General features: G+C 41.0%; 1 protein-coding gene across 4 annotated transcripts in view; it reads right to left on the reverse strand.

The window, feature by feature from the left end:
* Positions 1 to 20145, reverse strand: part of Thrap3 (thyroid hormone receptor associated protein 3) — a 45615-nt gene that overhangs the window by 15235 nt on the left and 10235 nt on the right. For 3 of the 4 annotated variants that reach the window (XM_052177341.1, XM_052177344.1, XM_052177345.1), the window contains 3 exons: positions 19691 to 19779; positions 8116 to 8269; positions 1009 to 1911 (listed from right to left, as the gene is read on the reverse strand). In XM_052177341.1, coding sequence (XP_052033301.1) covers positions 1009 to 1911; positions 8116 to 8252 — 1040 coding nt within the window. In that variant the 5' untranslated portion in view covers positions 8253 to 8269; positions 19691 to 19779. The remainder of the gene's footprint in view (positions 1 to 1008; positions 1912 to 8115; positions 8270 to 19690; positions 19780 to 20145) is intronic. The other variant, XM_052177342.1, reaches the window with a different exon arrangement.

Below are 20145 nucleotides of genomic sequence, written 5' to 3' on the forward strand. Positions count from 1 at the left end.
TAATGGAAAAGCAGGGCCTAGACTCAAATACACTCAGTCCTGGCAGGGACTAAAATGTATACTGCAAAGTAACTTAAGTGCAGACTTTGAACATATGTAATTATGGGCAATTAGTGGGTAACACTAATGAACATGACTAAGATCCACGGGACAGCAGGCACCTGAGAATGTGCTAGTGAGAGTAAAGAATGGAAGAAGGGACAGTTCTGGCACCACCACAACTGTTCGTGTGACTTCAACTCCACACAGAAACAATTCTTTATCACCCACTATGCCCTCTCCCAGGGCAACAGAACCGTCTCCTAACACAAAGCTTGGGAACTTCTACTAGGGCACACCCACCGTGTGTTTTTAAATAATGGCTCTCCTGGACTAAGTCTTGGCCTTTCCTATTTTGCTCATTCTCTTCGGTGTGGTTGTTCATCATGATGGACTAATGTACATCAAACATGGCAAGATAGTGGACCCTAGAGGTTTATAGCTCCAATGGCCAGTCATGTTAGCAAAGACATGTCTCTGCCTGCCTGCCTGCCTGCCTGCCTGTCTCTCTCTCTCTTTGGTTTTTCGAGACAGGGTTTCTCTGTGTAGCCCTGGCTGTCCTGGAACTCAACCTGTAGACCAGGCTGGCTTCAAACTCAGAAATCCTCCTGCCTCTACCTCTCGAGTCCTGGTATTAAAGGCGTGCGCCACCACTGCCTGGCTAAAGACATCTTTCTTGGTAGCTGACCCTCAAACCTCTACTATTTTCTAGTTTAGATTGGTAGACTCCAAAGCAAGTTTTTTTTAATGAAAAAAACATGACTGCAGACTAGTCTAAAGAAACTTGTATTACAATAAATATTCAGGAAAGCCAAGACTAAGATAAAGGGTTCCTTGGGTGATGCCTTTAATGAAAAGCCAAGGAAACAGGTATCCCTTATTACTATTAATCAGAGCAGTAACTCAGCCATTATTACAACTAAGCAGCTGGCTAGTGACCACTTGGGTATGGGGAAATGAGATACTTACCTTTTTGAGTACGCTGCTCCTCCTGAAGCAGCGCTCTCCTCTTTCTGAGATGAGCCATATGCAGAGCCAGTGGCTGGAGGACTCTTACCCACAGGGCTCTTTTTGGATGGACTCAAAGACCCAGAGCCATGGTCAAACTGACCTTGGTGTCCTCCAGACTGATAACCAGCACCACCTGACATAGATGAGCCCATCTGGGATGCATTAGAAAGTGGAGGACTCGGTTTTGGCACAGGGCTAGGGCGTGGTGACCTTCGCCTAACCACCACAGATTGGAGAGGGCTTTTGAGAGCTGGGCTTCTCTCCCGGGGACTCAGATCAGAAACCGAGGCCCGTGATGCAGAGCCAGTGCCATAGGTGGTGGCATCTGGCCATGGCTTTGAGCTCTCAGACCCTTTTATATCTTGAGAGGTGCCTCCAGAGAATGCCTGCTCCTTAGCCTCATCTCCCTGGTTATCACCAGCTGCCTGAGATGGCCGACTATCCTTGGAAGAGGACTTTTTCTCTTTTGTAGACTTTCGCTTAGACGACTCAACTCTGCTGTGGTTGGAGGACGACCGGGAGGATGAGGAGCGTCTTGACCTGTCAGAGGATGACTTATCAGAGTTCCTAGAATGGCTCCTGGACCGTGGTGAAGGGGACCTTCTCTTTGGGGACCGGGATCGAGAACGGCCCCGCCGAGGGCTGTATGCTTGCCGGTAGTTCTGCCAATTGGAACGGTAATTTCCATAGCCACCTCGGTTATACTGGCCCCATGGATAAAAGCCTCGGTTTCGCCCACGGAAGTAATAGGGCCTCCTGTAGCCTCTGTTGTGACCTCGGAAATCTCGATTCTGATACACTCTTGGGTGATTCCTTTCTCTGTTATGAGCTGGAGAATATGATCTGGAACGAGACCTAGAACTGCAGAGGAAGGGAATAGGGATAATGCTTTTTTACAGAGAATTTTTATTAAAAAAAGAAAACAAACAAAAACCCCAAACAAACAAACAAAAAAAACCCAACAAAAGTTAACTCCATAATCCATACTGTTCTGTATATATAGTTTCAGGTTTGCTGTGAAACAAGGGTATAAATTTTTCTTCAATTTTGTAAACTAAAGACACACAGGCACAGGACACTTAGCAGGTGGCCAGAGGTAAAGGCTCTGTGTGCAGGTGACTACTCAGGGTCTCTGGCTTCAACACTCCATCTTAGTCTCCTGGTAGATGAAGGTCATACATATAAGACCTGAGGTTGTAAAGGCACAATTGTAACAGCTTGCTATCAAAGAAAGAACACAACTATTAAAAAGCTCAAAAGAATCTGCCAAAATCAGATCAGAAAGACATAAAAGACTAGTTTTGTGCTAGAGACTAGAAATGGTTTCATTTAGGTCAAATTTCTGTGGCTGAGTTTCATGATGACACTGAGGTGCCACAAGGTGGCACTATCTGACCATAAGGCACCCAACCAAGCCTAGGGAGCCTCACTGTCCCATGGTTTCAACTCAACCGCAAAGCCAAAATTTCAATACAGAACTCTAAATAGAGCCAAGGCCCACTGACAAAACCATGAGGACTCAAGAATAAATGCTGTGGACAACCAGGAACCATGGCCTAGAACTTGCTATGCAGACTACACTAGCCTCACACTTTGAGAGAACTGCCTGCCTCTGCCCACTGAATGCTAGGATTCAGAACGCTTGATAAGGTTCTCAAATACCATTTATTCTGCCAATCATAAAGGCCAAAGCCAGGGTCAGTGTTCTGGCTGGTTTATGTCAACTTGACAAAAGCTACAATCAGAGAGGAAAGAGCCTCAATTGAGAAAATACCTCCCTAAGATTGGGTTGTAGGCAAGTTTGACTATGTAACACATTTTCTTAATTAGTGATTGATGGAGGACCTAACCTGTTGTGGGTGGTCCCATCCCTGGGCTAGTGATCCTGTGTTCTATAAGGAAACTGGCTGAGCAAGTCCCTCCAAGGCCTCTGCATCAGCTCCTGTCTCTAGGTCCCTGACCCGTGTTGAGTTTCTGTCCTGATTTCTTTCAATGATGAACAGCAATGTAAGTATAAACCTTTTTGCTTCTCAACATGCTTTTCGTCATATTTCAGCATAGCAATAGTAACCCTAACTAAGACAAGTTGTCCTCTGATTTCCAGATATGTGCTGTAACACACACATACACAACAACAAATACAGTAATTTTAAAAAGTGGTTTATACCAGCCGGGCGGTGGTGGCGCATGTCTGTAATCCCAGCTCTCTGGGAGGCAGAGGCAGAGGCAGATGGATTTCTGAGTTCGAGGCCAGCCTGATCTACAGAGTAAGTTCCAGGACAGCCAGGGCTATACAGAGAAACCCTGTCTCGAAAACAAATCCAAAAAACCAAAAAAAAAAAAAAAAAAGTGGTTTATACCAATTCACTGAGTTCTCCCCCCTCTACCTCCCTTTTTTTCCGGGGGTAGGAGGTGTGACAGGGTTTCAGAGTAGCTCTGGCTGACTTGGAACTTGCTATGCAGACTACACTAGCCTCACACTTTTAGAGAACTGCCTGCCTCTGCCCACTGAATGCTAGGATTAAGAACACTTGATGAGGTTCTTAAATACCATTTATTCTCCCAATCATAATGTTAATATTACTAGCTGATACTAAAAAAATATTATCAAGATATAAAATAAAGTCCCTTCAGGAACAATATCAAAGTATATGGTAGTTGTATGGAAATCAATAATGAAATTCACTATTTTTTTTCTTTTTTTAAAGGTTTATTTATTATTATATGTAAGTACACAATAGCTGTCTTCAGACACTTCAGAAGAGGGCATCAGATCTCATTACGGATGGTTGTGAGCCACCATGTGGTTGCTGGGATTTGAACTCAGGACCTTTGGAAGAGCAGTCAGTGCTCTTAACCTCTGAGCCATCTCTCCAGCCCGAAATTCACTATTTTATATTAATTAAAATAAAAGTCTAGCCAGGCATGGTAATGCACACCTATTAATCCCAGCATTTACAAGGTAAGGCAGTAGCATCAGGAGAAGGCAAGACTCTCCCAAAGCTACACAGCAAGTTTGAAGCTACTCTGATACATGATATACTGTCTCAATAAATAACAAAAACAACTAGGAAATAGAGAGTGAGTTCAGTGGTTAAAAGGACTTGCTACTCCTCCAGAGGATCAGGATTTGGTTCCCCATACCCACAGCATTTCACAATGTGTAACCTGTCACAGCTGTAACTCCAGCTCCAGAAGATTTGATGTCTTCTAGCCTCTGCAGGCACAGGAACAGGCACAATCACAAACGAAAACCTTCAGTCAAGCATGTTAGTATACACATGCAATCTTATGTTATCTGGGAGGCCTGGGCAGGAGAATTAAGCTAGAGGATGATCTAGGTGATTTAGCAAGACCCAGTTTGAAAACAAAATTTAGAAGAGACAACTAGGGATCTAGTTCACTGGTACAGCGCTTCAGTTAAGAATACACTCTGGCTAGTAAACTTGTTTGAGAGGCTTTTTTTTTTTGGAGGGTGTGTGTGTGTGCTCATAACCAAACATAGAACCTTACATACACTCAGCAAGCACTTTCCTGTGGAGTAACATTGAGCCACTTTTGTTTTTGAGACAGGGTATGACTATGAAGCCTGACTGGCTTCAAACTCAAGAGATGAACCTAGCTCTGCCTCTCCCAAATGTTAGGTCTGAAAGAGACATGTGCCAGAATGCTTGGCTCTGTGCTTTTAAAATGATAGTTCCTGAGGCTTGCCAGTTAGCCCATCAGGTATCCATGCCTGTCACTAAACATTCATCCCAGAGTTCAATCCCTGGGACACACATAAGAGGAGAGAATCAACTCCTGTACCTCACATTAACTGAGGCACTGCCTGCCCATATACATATACTCAAATAAAATAAGGAGCTGGAGATGACAGCAGTTAAGACTATTTGCTTTTGCAGCAGACCTGGGTCAAAGCACTCACATGCTAGCTCATAGCTCTGTCTGTCTCTCTCTGTCTCTCTCTTTCTCTCTCTCTCTCTCTCTCTCTCTCTCTCTCTCTCTCTCTCACACACACACACACACACACACACACACACACACACACACACACACACACCGCAAACCCCGCAGGCAAAATATTCACATACATAAAATAAAAACATTTATTTTAAAAAGTAATGATAACTTCCTCCCCTTACCTTATTCAAGGTCTTGCTTTGAAAATTCTCTTATGGTAATTCAGAATCAAAAATATTAAGTGGTGAATTCCAAAAGTAAGTGCTTCTTTAGTACCCCATTTATTTGTTGTGTGTTGGATGTGTGTATGTGGGTGTATTATGCATAAGAAGTCAGAAGACAACTTGAAATCAGTTCTCTTCTACCTTGAGGATCACAGGGATCAAACTCATGTCTTCAGGCTTGGTACAAGATTCCTTTATCCACTAAGCCACCTTGCCTGCCTAATTCTTTAGTATTCACCACGTTTTACCAGTTTTTATTATAGAGAATTTTTATTACTATTCTGCTTAATTATTCATTGCTGTTAATCTCTTTCTTGTAGCTAATATAAATTAAACTTTATCATAGATGTATATACAGAAGAAACATAAAACTATGTATTAGGAATCAGGCCTAGCTGGGATACCAGATACAGACTCTTGGAACAAGCAACTCCCTTTAGGAAGTGTTGTTTTAAGGATCTGATAACTATGCAAACAGTACCTTTAAGGAGAATCTTAACTTCAGTTTAATCTAAAGATAAAACAGGATTGGTTTTCTATATTGTCCACTTTTCTTAGATCTATCTATACCATAAAGAATAACACCAGCAAAGACGTATCTGTTAACAGTTTCTATCTAAGCAAAATTTTATAAGTCAAGAATAAAAACTTACCTTCTATATTTTTCATTCAGAAACAATAACAATTAAAAAAGGAGCAGCAGAGGCAGGCTATGAAGGGACTGTGAGCCCACCGAAGGAGGGACTCTTGTTCCCATCCTTAGACCCACTGTTGCTTCCGTTACCAAACACTAGAGGAAGGGAAGCCCCTGTAACCCCTGGAACCAAAGCTGCAGTCACTAAAATGCAGAAACATGAGGCTCTGCAGACTGCAAAAGAAGTTATTTAAGGTCACTGAAAAGGATACAGCCTGAAATAAAGGGGGGGAAAAATGAACTTTCTCCAATTCTGCAGAACTCAGCAGTTAGCTAATTTAAAGGCATGGTTTCTCAAAATCTCAGGATACTTTCCTTATAGGAGAGGGAAAACAATAAGAAACAACAAAAGCAAAAAAACCCATGAAACTGATAAGTCAAATAAAAAGCTGAGTATACAGTGGCAAACTTAATCTGCTTCTTAAAAACAGAAGTCAGGCAACAGTCAAGACAAAAAGCATGTTTTCTATGGGTTAAAAAAAATCTTCCAGAGTTTACAATCTCCTAGGTAACAAGATAGCACTTAAATTGGCTCTAGACCTACCCAACAAATTGCCTGTTAACGACAATGCTCCTTCATTTCTCAAGTCAATCGCAACGCCAAATGTGTAGATCAGGAGACAAGATCTGCCCAGCATTCCCGCTGTTTCAGAGTTGGTTGGCATGTTTCGATTTGGTCTGTATCAGTTCAATTTTGTTGCTTAGCTTTGGCTGTTCAATCATGTTTGGCTTTGAACCATTTATTTAGCATCCATTTACAGAATTAAATTTTAAAATGGTATCTTTCAGAACAAAATGAGCTGAAAATGAAATTTAAGTCACCTAAATCAAGACTGGGTGCCAAGGCAGGACTGTTCCATCCCATGGCCTTGACATTTATCTCTTGAGGGATAAACATAAAGTCAGTAGTTTCCCCTTCAGTATTCACACATCCCCTTTGTCTAAATCTCTGGTCTACAATTAATTTTGAGGCTAACTTTTCACAGATTTAACTAAGATTTAACTTACTTTTTTGTTAGGAAAAGGAAGATTGTTTTAACCAATTACCCATTTAATGTTTAAGTACTATAGAACTACAGAAATCATCAAGAATAAGGACCATCTAGAGAAGGTTTAGGTTCATAATAAATTGTCAAGAAAAAGATTCTAGATACTACTTATTAGAATTTCTTTTCTTTTTTTCTTCAGTTTTTCTCTACATAGCTCTGGCTGTCCTGGAACTCACTCTGTAGACCAGGCTGTTCTCAAACTCAGAAATCCACTTGCCTCTGCCTCCCAAGTGCTGGGATTAAAGGCATGAGCCACCACTGCCTGGCTAGAATTTCAATGAGGGTAAAATGATTCAGTAATACCTTGCTAGTTCAATTTGGGTTTAAAAAAAAAAAAAAAAAAAAAGGATCCCCTTGAATATTTACACTAGTGGGTCCCAAAATTCACAAGAAGAAAATTATAAGCATTAAAAACTTTTAAAATCAATCCTTAGAAGAAAATTCAAACCTTTTTAACCCTGGGATTCAAGAGGCTGAAACATAAGGATCTCAAAGTCAGTGTCACCCTGGACTACACAATCTGTCATGAAAAGAACAAAAATCACTATGCTTTCAATGAATGAGAAACCTGCCTTAACAAACCATCCAAAAAAGATGCTGGGCATCTACTGAAGGTTTGAAAACAAAATTTAAAAGTATTTGTGAAAACTAAAAAAAAAAAAAAAGAAAGAAAAATATCATTTTCACATTTAGCAAAAGAAAACTTGGTGTTTTTAACTGACTTTCAGTTTTAAGATCTGTTTTGTTAAATTAAATCAACTTGTTAGTAGTGACCAGCAAATTAGATACCTGGTAAATTTCTATAAGTTAACTGAGTTTAGTGGATTATGGTTTCTCCCCAATGCAATGCTGATAACACTATTAATCCTTAGTTGTCCTTTTATTGCTGATAAATAAGTATGGTATAAGCCTTCAAAATCACATTAGTGAAAGATAATTGGCTGTATAATTTCAACCAAGGAATTTAGACACAAATAAAATGCTCTCTTCTAAAGTGAGTGAAGTATGGTACTGTCAAACAGAAATGAAGCAAACAGCCTCACAATCAAAGCCCATCCCTACCTGCCATGTGACAGGAGTCCTTCAATACCCAAAGCAACACAATCACCATCTCAAGTACACAACCATACCCCCTTACCTCAGCCTGCGCTTCCTTGAACGAGAGACAGATCGGCTTCGGGACCGAGACTTTGAAAACGATCGGGACCGAGACCTGGATGCAGATCTTGAGCGAGAAGAGCGAGACCCAGACTTGGATTTGTTTGTTTTTGACATCTTGGAAGAGTTTACACCTAATGCAAGAAGATACAGTCAAACAAATTCATGAGTTCTGTAATCTCAACTTCTCTAAGCATTGGGGGTAGTAGGGGGAGACACACAACACAATTAATTAAAAGCCAACTCACAGCCAGGAGTTCATGGCTATGTTCATGAACATCAATAATCCCAAGACCTGAGAGGAAAGGCAGGAGGATAGAATGGTCTATGTAATTACAGGCCAATCAGAGCTCTATAGTGAGACTCCAACTCAAAAACCACAACAACCTTACTCTATCCTTTTCCTGTGTCAACACTGGGGCCAGAGGTATGCATGAGTAGTTAAGAATTCTGCTGCTCTAACAGAGACCCTTAGTTCAGCTTCTACCACATTGTGGCTCACAGCCATATATGAACCACACTCTTTTTATAGACCATAAAGGATGTCAAACCCCCTGGAGGTAAGTTGTTGTAAGTTGCTCAATGCTGAAAATGCTGAGACTCCATCTCGGGCCCCTAACATAGTACAATCTCACACCGCTCTCCAACCTAAGACCATGCTTCTGGCCTCAGAACTCAAGGCCTCACATTCCATGGCAAGTATCTCATTGACTCAGCCATCTCCCAGCCTTAATGATTTCCTAGTCTTCATATACTGTCTGTATCTGTGTGTCTGTCTGCCCCATCCCCTTCTCTGTTCTCAAAGAACGAATTTGTGTAGCCTTGCCTGCTCTAAACTTGGCTCTATAGACCAGGATGACTTCAAACTCTGCCTCCCTAGAGTTGAAACTAAATGTGTGCACCAGCCAGTCTCCATATTCTTCAGAAGAGTCACATTAAGTATTCTGAAGGCCAAATATGGTAGTATATACATTTAATCATATATACATCACACATAGTAAAAACTGTCTTACATAATAAAAACTTTGTCTCAAAAAAAAAGAAAAAAAGGAAAAGTAGGGCAGTGGTGGCACACACCTTTAGTCCCAGCACTTGGGAGGCAGAGGCAGGTGGATTTCTGAGTTTGGGGCCAGCCTGGTCTACAGAGTGAGTTCCAAGATATACAGAGAAACCCTGTCTCGAAAAACTGAGAGAGAGGGAAAAAAAAAATCACTCAGGAAACAGACAGGTCTCTGTGAGGTGTTTTTTTTTTGTTTGTTTGTTTGTTTTGTTTTTTTGGGTTTTTTTTGGGTTTTTTTTATTTTTGATTTTTTCGAGACAGGGTTTCTCTGTATAGCCCTGGCTGTCCTGGGACACATTCTGTAGACCAGGCTGGCCTCCCAGCTCAGAAATCTGCCTGCCTCTGCCTCCCAAGTGCTGGGATTAAAGGTGTGCGCCACCACTGCCCAGCTTTTTATGTTGATTCTTGGGCGCTAATCTTAGGTTGCTAGGCCTGCATTGCAAGCACTTTTCACAATCAGCATCCTCCTGTACTCCAGCCTATTTTTATGATTTATTAAATGTGCTAAGTGCACGTCTGTAGTGTGCAAGGTGCATTCCTGGGTGTCAAGTGCTTTTGAAACTCATGATCTGGAGTTATGAATGATTGTGAGGGACCATGCAGCTTCAGGAAACCAAACTGGAATCTTTGCAAGAACAGTAAGTGCTCCTAATCACTGAACCATCTTTCCAACCCTTCCCTGAGACATTTATTATTAAGAGATTAAGAGAATTAAAGCATAGGTGGGTCTTATGATGGCATTCTTTCACTTAGCACAGTCTTTAAGATTCAGCCGTGAGCAGGGCGGTGGTTGAGCATGCCTGTAATCCCAGCACTCTGGGAGGAAGAGGCAGGCAGATTTCTGAGTTCGTGGCCAGCCTGGTCTAGAGTGAGTTCCAGGACTGCCAGGGCTGTACAGAGAAACCCTGCCTCAAAAAACCCAAATCCAAACAAAAACAAAAACAAAAAAACAAAAAAAGATTCAGCTGTGATCTGGCATATCACAAAAAAGGGAGGGAGGGAAGATGGGAACTTTCAATAGTCACACTAATGGTGGTACACAGAAATTCTTATAAAACATTAAGGTAACAGATATGGCTGAGGTTTTATCTAAGTCAGTTGATAAGAGTAGCTGCCTAATATATGGAAGGCCCTGGGTTCAATATGCACCAAATAAAACTGAGTATGGTGGTGTATGCTTGTCACCCCAGCACTGAGAAGATAGGCAAGAGGATCGGAAATCCAAGGTCACAAAACCTTGCTTGTTCCAGGGCAAGCCTATAAAACAAAGACCCTATCTGAGAGAGAGAGAGAGAGAGAGGGGGGGGGGGGGGAGGGAGGAAAAAGAAAGGAAAAGAAAAAAGGGGAAGGAATGGAAATATAAAAGGGAACCCCCCCACACCAGTCAACAACAGGTCTATTTGTCTTATTTGCCTCAGGGTAGTTGAGGCTCAGGTGAAATTTTAAACATGTTTACTATTTTCTTTCTTTCTCCAGAGACTATACTTACTCTCCAGGGTAAAAGGAAGAGGGGAAAGGGGAAACAACAGCAGGAACAGCTGCGACACCTCGGGGGAACACTGCAAAGAATGGAAACACACTTCTACTCTCCTCCAGTTTCGGGCCTCTTTCTGACACGTCTGTGATTAAATGGATGCCATTTTGTACTATAATCAAGCACAAATGTTCAATTCTAGGACCTTACAATTTATGATACTCGCACCTACATTAAAGACTTTCTTCAAGGCATCATTCTTCTGGTAATTTTACTGCTCCAAAAAAAATTTTTTTTTAAAAAATATGTTGTAAAAACAAAAATTACAAGTTGTGCTGTGGTGGTGCATGACTTTAGCCCCAGTACTCAGAAAGCAGAAGCAGGTAAATCTCTGTATTCTGAGTGAGAAATGTAAGCTTAAGCCCAAGTACCAGCCATCTACTAATAGCTGATGTTACTCTGGCCTCTTGTTTAGCTACTGGGAACAAACAAACAAACCCCCCTTTCCTTCTTCTCCCTGATAAACATTAACAGGCATATGGATAGGTGAAAACAAACTTTCTCATTGCTACAAAAGGGCAAATAAAGGCTGAAATCCCTACCTGGTATGAGGCAAGGAGCTTGGCTCATGTTCTCAAATAAGCCAAAACCTTTATTATAGCCAAATGTTACCTCTATTTGTTGATCAATAAAACAAGGTTCTGAAGCCAGGCATGACAGAAGCCTTTAGTATCTATCAGCACTGCGGAGCAAAGACAGGCAGATGTCTGTGAGTTTTAGGCCAGCTTGGTCTAGATGAGAGTACTAGGATCCTGCCTTAAACTAAAATGAGGATTTCAAACATCTCTTTAGTACTGACAACAGAGCTCTGAGGTTTTTTGTTTTGTTTTAAATGTATACACGTAACACCACCAATTCTGAAATTCATAGTAGAAGAAATTCATATATCATCAAAACTACCACCAGCCACCACAGAGGGTTCCTCTGTAACCCTGGCTGTCCTGGAACTCACTCTATAGACCATGATGGCCTCAAATTTACAGGTGCACAGCACCAACTTCCGCCTGGCTTTCTTTTCCTGCCTTTTTAAAAACCTAGCCAATCTACCTAAAAATAGAGACTCTTAACCATCTAGACCACTCATCTCCGGGATGCACTGAAATGTAAGTGGGGCAATATACCTAAAGCAAAGGTAGGAAGCACCAAGCTCATGGGAGAAGTGGTAAGCTACAACTATAGGATCCCACTAGTGAAGGACATTCTGCTGGCCTCTTCCTTGAGAGTCAGTGGCAGGTCACATTTTCTTTCTGTTCTTCAGTGAGTGAATTATTTTTTAGTCCTTTCACATATTAGACAACTTTTTCTAGTGTTCACTTTTTAAAGGCAGGTAACTACATTACTTTCAATAACTAGAAAGGTAGAAAAAAGTCTTATGAGCCAGAGGTGGTGGTGCACACCTTTAGTCCCAGCACTTGGGAGGCAGAGGCGGGTAGATTTCTGAGTTCAAGGCCAGCCTGGTCTACAGAGTGAGTTCCAGGACAGCCAAGGCTACACAGAGAAACCCTGTCTCGAAAGAAACAAAACAAAAAAACAATAAAAACAAAACAAAACAAAAAACAAAAAGAAAGAAGTCTTATATATTTTCCATGGAGCATACAAAGAAGGCAGAGAACTAATTATTTCAAGACTGATTTCACACTGGAATATAGGATTTGTATACTTTAATGAAAATATTAAACACCCTAACTGATGGTTAATCTTGTCAATTTGATGGGTTTTAGAACTATCATGGAAACAAATCTCAGGGTATGTCTAGAAGAGATTTTTCAAATTAGGGCAGCTGGGGTAGCAAGACCCATCCTAAATATGGTGACACCATCCCATTGCCTTCAGTGAGATAGAATAAAAAGATGAATGCAAGCATCCATCTCTCTGCTTCTGAACTACCTACTACACAAGAGACCTAGAGTATCCTGTTCCTGCTGCTGCCACACCTTCCCTGTTCCCTGTTTGATGAGCCAAGATAAGCCCGTCTGCTTTCTCCAGTTGGTATTCCTTCATGTTATTGAATGTTATTCAAGAATTAAAACTAAGAACTGAAAATGGGCTGGAAAGATCAGAGGTCCTGATTTCAACTCCCAGCAACCACACAGTGGCTCACAACCATCAATAACATGGTGGTTCACAACCATCTGTAATGGGATCTGATGCCCTCTTCTCATGTGTCTGAAGACAACTACAATATATCCATATAAATAAATCTTTAAAAAACAAAAAACAAAACAAAACAAAACAAAAAAACCCTGGAAATATATTGTTTAATGAGTTCCTGTCTAGAATACTTAGGTCCAATGCCCAATACTACCAAAAATAATAGTATAGCAAAATATGGTATATATTTTTAGAGGCCCAGTCTAATTATCTCAACATTCCCAAGACCAAGGCAAGAGGTTTGGGCAAGTTTGAGACCAGTCTGAATACAGATATTATCTTTAACAAACAAACAGCAAAAACAAGCCAAGCAGTGGTGGCACATCCATTTAGTCCTAGCACTTGGGAAGCAAGAGGCAGACGGATCCAGAGTTCAATGCCAGCTGGTTAACATATTCAGTTCCAGACGGAATATAAGAATATAAATCTCCAAAACAAACCGACAAAACCTCAATTCCAGGTTGGAGAGAGCGCTCAACCACAGACAGATATATGCAAAAGGAAAATGTAAGACATAGAGGGAAGACTGACCATTTATAAAGCAAGAACAGATAACTCACTTGCAGCTCTCAGAATGAATCAACAATTTGTCAATACCATGACTTTTATAGAAGCAACAGCAAATTCAGTAACTCTGTACTACCTACATAATTTTCTGGGATTTTTAAAAATGATTTATTCTTTTCATTTTTTTATATGCATGTATATCTTTATGAGGGTCTCGGATCCTCTGGAACTGGAATTACAAAGAGTTGTAAACTCTCATGTGGGTTGTGGGAATTGAACCCTGGTACTTGGAAGAGCAGCCATGGTCTTGACTAAACAGAAGCTTTGGCAGGAAGCAGGGGAGGTCAGGGGTTCAACCTTGCCTCTGTGAACTGACAGCGGGACCCTAATATCATCACTGCAGGAAGATCAAGGGAATTAAAGTTCCTATAAAGCCAGCTGTGGTAGCATATACCTATAAGTTCTAATACTGGAAGGGAAGGCAGGAAGATTAGAGTTTAAAGCCAGGGTATGAGAACTTGTCTCAAAAAAAGTAAAGAAGGAAAAGACAAACAAAACAAAACACTGTAGCTGGTCTTTGCTACTTTGTGGGTTCTCCTTTTTCCTATCTTTAATCTGCTTGATTTCACCTCCTATCACTAGATAGGAAAGATAGGAGAGATATCCTTGAATCTAACTTTTCTTTCTCTCTCTCTCTCTCTCTCTCTCTCTCTCTCTCTCTCTCTCTCTCTCTCTCTCTCTCTCTCTCTCTCTCGGTTTTTTCAAGACAGGGTTTCTCTGTGTAGCCCTGGCTGTCCTGGAACTCACTTTGTAGACCAGGCTGTCCTCAGAACTCAGAAATTCTCCTGCCTCTGCCTCCCAAGTGCTGGAATTAAAGGCATGCGCCACTACTGCCTGGCAAATCTAACTTTTCTTATTTTATTTCTTCTTTGAATATAACTAACAAACCATAACCCCACCACCACCACAAACCACCACCTGTGTTTACATCCTCTGAAAAGTTCCCAGACTTCCAAATGTCACACAATTGCAGAAACTATCTACCTACAGCTGGCAAAACCATGCCTCTGCTAGAGCACGACGCAGATTCAAAGTCAGCTGCTGCAAAGCAGTCCCATATCCCCACACCTGGGATTAAAACAAAAACATATTCTAAAATACTTCTTTTTTTTTTTTTAAAGGAAACCAAAATTCCAAAACTGCCACTACACAAAACAAAATAACAGGAGCTGGAGGTATTGCTTAGTCAATAAAGCGTTTGTCTTTCAAGCATTAGGACCTGGCTTTAGTCCCCAAAACCCATGTTTAAAAACAAAGAAAGCTGAGAATGACTGTTCCTTGCTCCATCCAAAAGAAATAATAAATGACATAAAAGTTAGTTCAATTTAAATAATAGGTACCTGCATATTTTATTTATATATATATATATATATATGAATGATTTGGTTTTTTTTTCGAGACAGGGTTTCTCTGTATAGCCCCAGCTGTCCTGGAACTCACTCTTGTAGACCAGGCTGGCCTTGAACTCAGAAATTTGCCTGCCTCTGCTTCCCAGAGTGCTAGGATTACAGGCGTATGTATGCCACCACCGCCCAGCTGCATAATATTTTTAAAGATTTATTTATTATTATATGTAAGTACACATGTAGTTGTCTTCAGACATACCAGAAGAGGGCATCAGATCTCATTACATATGGATGTGAGCCACCATGTAGTTGCTGGGATTTTAACTCAGGACCTTTGGAAAAGCAGTCAGTGCTCTTAACCACTGAGCCATCTCTCCAGCCCCATAATACATCTTTTAGTTAGTTTGTTTGTTTTAGTGTATTTGTTTTCCTTTGTATATGTTTATGCATCCAATGCATGCCTGATGCCCCTGGATGCCAGAAGGCATAAGATTCCCTAAAACTGGAGTTATATATGGTTATGAGTTGCTATGTGGGTATTGGGAACTGGACCCAGATCTTATTACACAAGAGCAGTAAGTTGTTTTTTAATTAATTTTTCTGTATGTGTGGGTGTTTCGCCTACATATATGTCTGTGCGCCATGTGCATGCCTAGTGCCTGTGAAGGCCAAGGCCAGAAGAAGGCATTGGGTTCCCTGGAACTAGAGTTGCAGATGGCAGGGAGTCACCAAATGGGTACTAGGAATAAAACCCAGGTTCCCTGCAAGAGCAACAGAAGCTCTGAATCAGAGTCATCTCTCCAGCCCCAGAGCAGCAACTTCTTAACTGAGCCATCTCTCCAGTCCCTAGCCCCCAGTACATCTTAAATTATGTTTTGTTCCAGGGTGGCTAAGGGGCATATTTAGAAACTTCCTTGAATTTCAGAGATTTTATTCTTCTATTTTTTATTTTATTTTATTGATCTTTGTTTTTTCGAGACAGGGTTTCTCTGTATAGCCCTGCCTGTCCTGGAACTCACTCTGTAGACCAGGCTGGCCTCGAACTCAGAAATCTGCCTGCCTCTGCCTCCCAGAGTGCTGGGATTACAGGCGTGCGCCACCACTGCCTGGCTGAGATTTTATTTTTATTGTGATTTATTTAAGTAGTAAGTGATCAAACATCTTCTTATACAAAGTAAATTGCTATTGGTTTTTTATTGGCTAGACTGACTAGTATTACACTGAAGAAATATACTAAAAGAAAAGACCTGTATCACTTAAAACACGCCAAAACATTAATGTCAGCAGTGGCCCACACTGTGAATCCCAGCACTTGGGAGGCAGATGGATTTCTGTGAGCTCAAAGTTATCCTGGTCTACAAAGAAATTTCCAGGACAGCCAGGGCTACACTGAGAAGCCCTGTCTCAAAAAGCCAAAAGCCAAAGTGCCACCCTCCCAAAAAAAAAAAAAAAGAGGTCTGATGCTGTTGTGGGTAGACAGAAATCAACAGCAAGCTTAGGAGTCATTCATTTAAAGCTTCCCTTATGATAATATCCCCAGTGTAAGCAACTTGTGTTATCTCCAGAGAATTTACTCAAAATAAAGGGTCTACTATGATATGATCATCTATGCAATTAATTTTTCAACAGTAGGGAAAGAAAATGAACTACAAAACTGGTAGTTTTAGACAATCTTTGACTCACCCCAGAGGCTCCTCTCTATGCCCCTCAGAGAGTGATGGCAATTTCAGTATGCATTTTAAATGAGTATGCATCACCATGGGGAATATTTCCTCACTTCTTAAAAAAAACTGAGCTTTTCTGACTTAATAGCCTATGGTATCCTTCCAATTTTCATTATTAAACTAACTTGGCAGCCAATTATTACATTAGCCATTAAAAAAATTCACTGTGTATGTGTACACATACAAGGTTATCTCAGATCCCCTACAACTGGAACTACAAGTACTTGTAATTTGGCCAATATGGATGCTGGGAACCAAATCTGGGTTGGTCTTCAGTCCTCTGGAAAGTAGCAAGTATTTTTAACCACTGAGCCATTTCTCTAAGTTTTCTTAAATAAAACTATTACTAGATTCAGGCTCAGTGGTACAAACCCAGAAACCCAGCTATTGGGCAGGCTGAAGTGAAATATTCCAAAGGCTGGTTAGGTCTTGGTCTCTACAGTATATAATTCATTTCTGTGGGGATTTTTTGTTTGTTTTTGAGACAAGGCTTCTCTGTGTAGCCCTGGCTGTCCTGGAACTCAGAAATCTGCCTGCCTCTGCCTCCCAAGTGCTGGATTAAAGGCATGTGCCACCACTGCCTGGTGGACTTTAAGGTTTTAAAAGCCTGAGTCCTGCCCAGTGTTTGTGTTTCTCTCTTTGTAGATCTGGACTTGAGCTCTCAGCTACTGTTCCAGTGGCCTGCCTGCCTGCCTGCCTGCCTGCTTGCTTCCTACAATGTTCCTGACCATGATAGTCATGGAATGTACTGTAATCCTCTGGAACCAGTGAATCCCAAATTAAATAAACTTTTATTAAGTTGTATTTGCCATGGTGACTTGTCACAGCAATAGAAGATACAGTTTTACATCTTTTTTTTTTTTTTGTCTTTCCAGACATGTTTTTCTGATAGCCCTGGCTGTGGCTGTCCTGGAACTCTGTACACCTGTTGGCCCTGAACTCAGAGATCTTGCTACCTCTGCCTCCCAAATGCTGAGATTAAAGATGTGCATCTCCACACCCGGAAGCTTTACATTTTAAACTCATGTTTTGTTTTTAGGATTTTTAGGGTACTTGGAGTAAAGGCATATAGCACCATACTTGACTACACATTTTTTTTGTTGTTGTTGTTTTTGTTTGTTTGTTTTTTTTTTTTTTTGGATTTGGTCTTTTCGAGACAGGGTTTCTCTGTATAGCCCTGGCTGTCCTGGAACTCACTCTGTAGACCAGGCTGGCCTCGAACTCAGAAATCCACCTGCCTCTGCCTCCCAGAGTGCTGGGATTACAGGCGTGCGCCACCACCGACAGGCTCTGACTACACATTTTTAAATATCAAGTCCTCTTCCTACAAGTTCACCACAGAAATTTAGAACAAGAAAACACACAAGTACATTTTTATTTTGGTTCTCAGACACCGGGTCTAATCTGTATAGCTGGCTAAAGCTAGCCTTGAAGGCTTTGATCCTGCCTACTCCCACTCCTCAAATGCTTGAATTAACTGGCATGTACTACCGTATCTGGTATGAATGTATTTTGTTACATTAATTTATTATCAATTTATGTATTATGTTTGTAACATCTCAGTCATACTATTATTTAGTCCAATTATATTTTGTCCTTTTCCAATTCCTGTACCTCTGTCCTCGTCACCCCTTCCTTCCCAAGCAGGTCTTGTTTTTGTTGTAACCCTGGGATGAAGGACTTGTACATGCTAGAGACCTGCTCTAACACTAAGGTACAGGCTTGATTCTAGCAGTTGTAAAGTGGTTTTTTTTTTTAAAGATTTATTTTGTGGGGTTTACTTTTTTTGTCTGCATGTATGCATATGCACCGCATGCATCTCAAATTGGAGCTACAAATAATTGTGAGACCCCCCATATGGGTACTGGACACCCAAGTTCTAGTTCTCTACAAAGAGCAGTAAGAGCTCTTAACCACTGAGCCATCTCTCCAGCCCCAAAGCAAAAGTATAATCTCTTGGAGTTGTACTTGCTACCCAACTTTCTTGTGCTTTCTTTGCTCAATAAACTAGCACAGAAACATGGTCTAAAATCAAATCAAACAAACGGAAAAAGAGAGAGCAGGGGAGGGAAGCAAACAAAAATACCCAGGATAACCAGGAATTGGAAAGGCATGCCTGTAAAATTCTACACTCAAAACAGATTGAAGCAGGAAGATAAGAGTTCAGGTCCAGCTTGGACTACAGAAGATCTCATCTCAAAGAAAACAGGGGAGGAAACAAAAACAAATGAATCTGGGCTTGTAGATTTAGTTTCCTAGTTCTGGTTGACAAAACAAAGTTTCCTCTACTGCCTTTTTTAGGGGCGGGATGGGGTGGGTAAGTGGTTATAGTCTGTAACCCAAACTGATCTCAGAATTTAGTCATTCTGCCTCAGCTTTCTGGGTGCTAGAATTACAGGCATATATAAAGCCACATCCACACTTCAATTTTTCTTTTTCTTATTTTGGGGGAGAAGAGATTGGGTCTCCAAACCAAGCTGTCCTAAAACTCACTATGTAATTCTCCTATTTTCATTTCCCAAAAACTCAGATTATCATTATAAACCTAATCAAAGATTTCTTAAATTACAGGGGTGGGCATGTTGTTTTATGCCTTTAAGTCCAGCATTCAGGAAGCAAAGGCAGCCATATCTCTGAATTTGAGGACAGACTGGATGAGAAAGACGTTCAGACTCGATGAGAAAGACGTTCTAAGCAAACCAGGGCTTCACAGTGTCACACTGTCTCAAAACGACAGCTATCTAATCTGGGGGCTGGAGGTAGTGGTTAGAGGCACTTGTGCAAATCATGAGGACCAGAGTTCAGATCCCAGCACCAGTATTAAGCTGAGCATCCCACCAAGACCTGAAACATCAGTGACAAAAGAATCTTTGGGGACTAGCGGGAAAATAAGAGTTCCACATTCAGAGACTCTGCTTCACAGGAATATTTCAGAGTAAGACAGGAAGATACCCAATGCCTTCTCCTGGCCTCTGCAGACACATGCGCACATACACATTACAACATAGAATTGAGATTTAGAAAACCTATGGATTTAAGGCCTCTGGATGATAAATTCAACATAACTGATGTGTTTGAGACAGGGACTCACTATAAAGCCCGGGCTGGGCTGGAACATAAATGTTTCTTAAAATGAGTGTAGTCATTAAGTTTTTTTGGCACCAAGCATTTACCTTAGTAGAATTAATGGTTAAACTTGCACTGCCTCTGAAAAACACCAACAGCACCACTGGCTTCTCCAAGTTACAGTCAGGGTATAACTCTGCAATGAGAGGAAGTGATAAAACGGCTACTATACCTTAAAGATTCTATTATCACTTAAAACCCACAGCAAAAATTCTACTTTATAGGCTGGAAAGATGTTTCATTTATTAAGAGTGCTTGCTATAGTCAGTCATGGTAACATATCTTTATTCCTAGCACCTGGGAGAGGAAAAGACAAACAAAGCTCTAGGTTTAAGGTTAGCCTAGTCTACATAGAGAGTACCAGGACTGCAAAGTCTATAAATTGAAACTGTCTCCAAGAACAAAACAACCCCTATCCCAACAACTGTTTGCTATTCAATCATGAGAACCTGAGTTTGAACCACCAGCATGAACATGAAGATAAGAAGCAGCATGCACGCAT

Source organism: Apodemus sylvaticus, chromosome 3 (genome assembly GCF_947179515.1).
Source record: "Apodemus sylvaticus chromosome 3, mApoSyl1.1, whole genome shotgun sequence".
NCBI classification, from domain to species: domain Eukaryota; kingdom Metazoa; phylum Chordata; class Mammalia; order Rodentia; family Muridae; genus Apodemus; species Apodemus sylvaticus.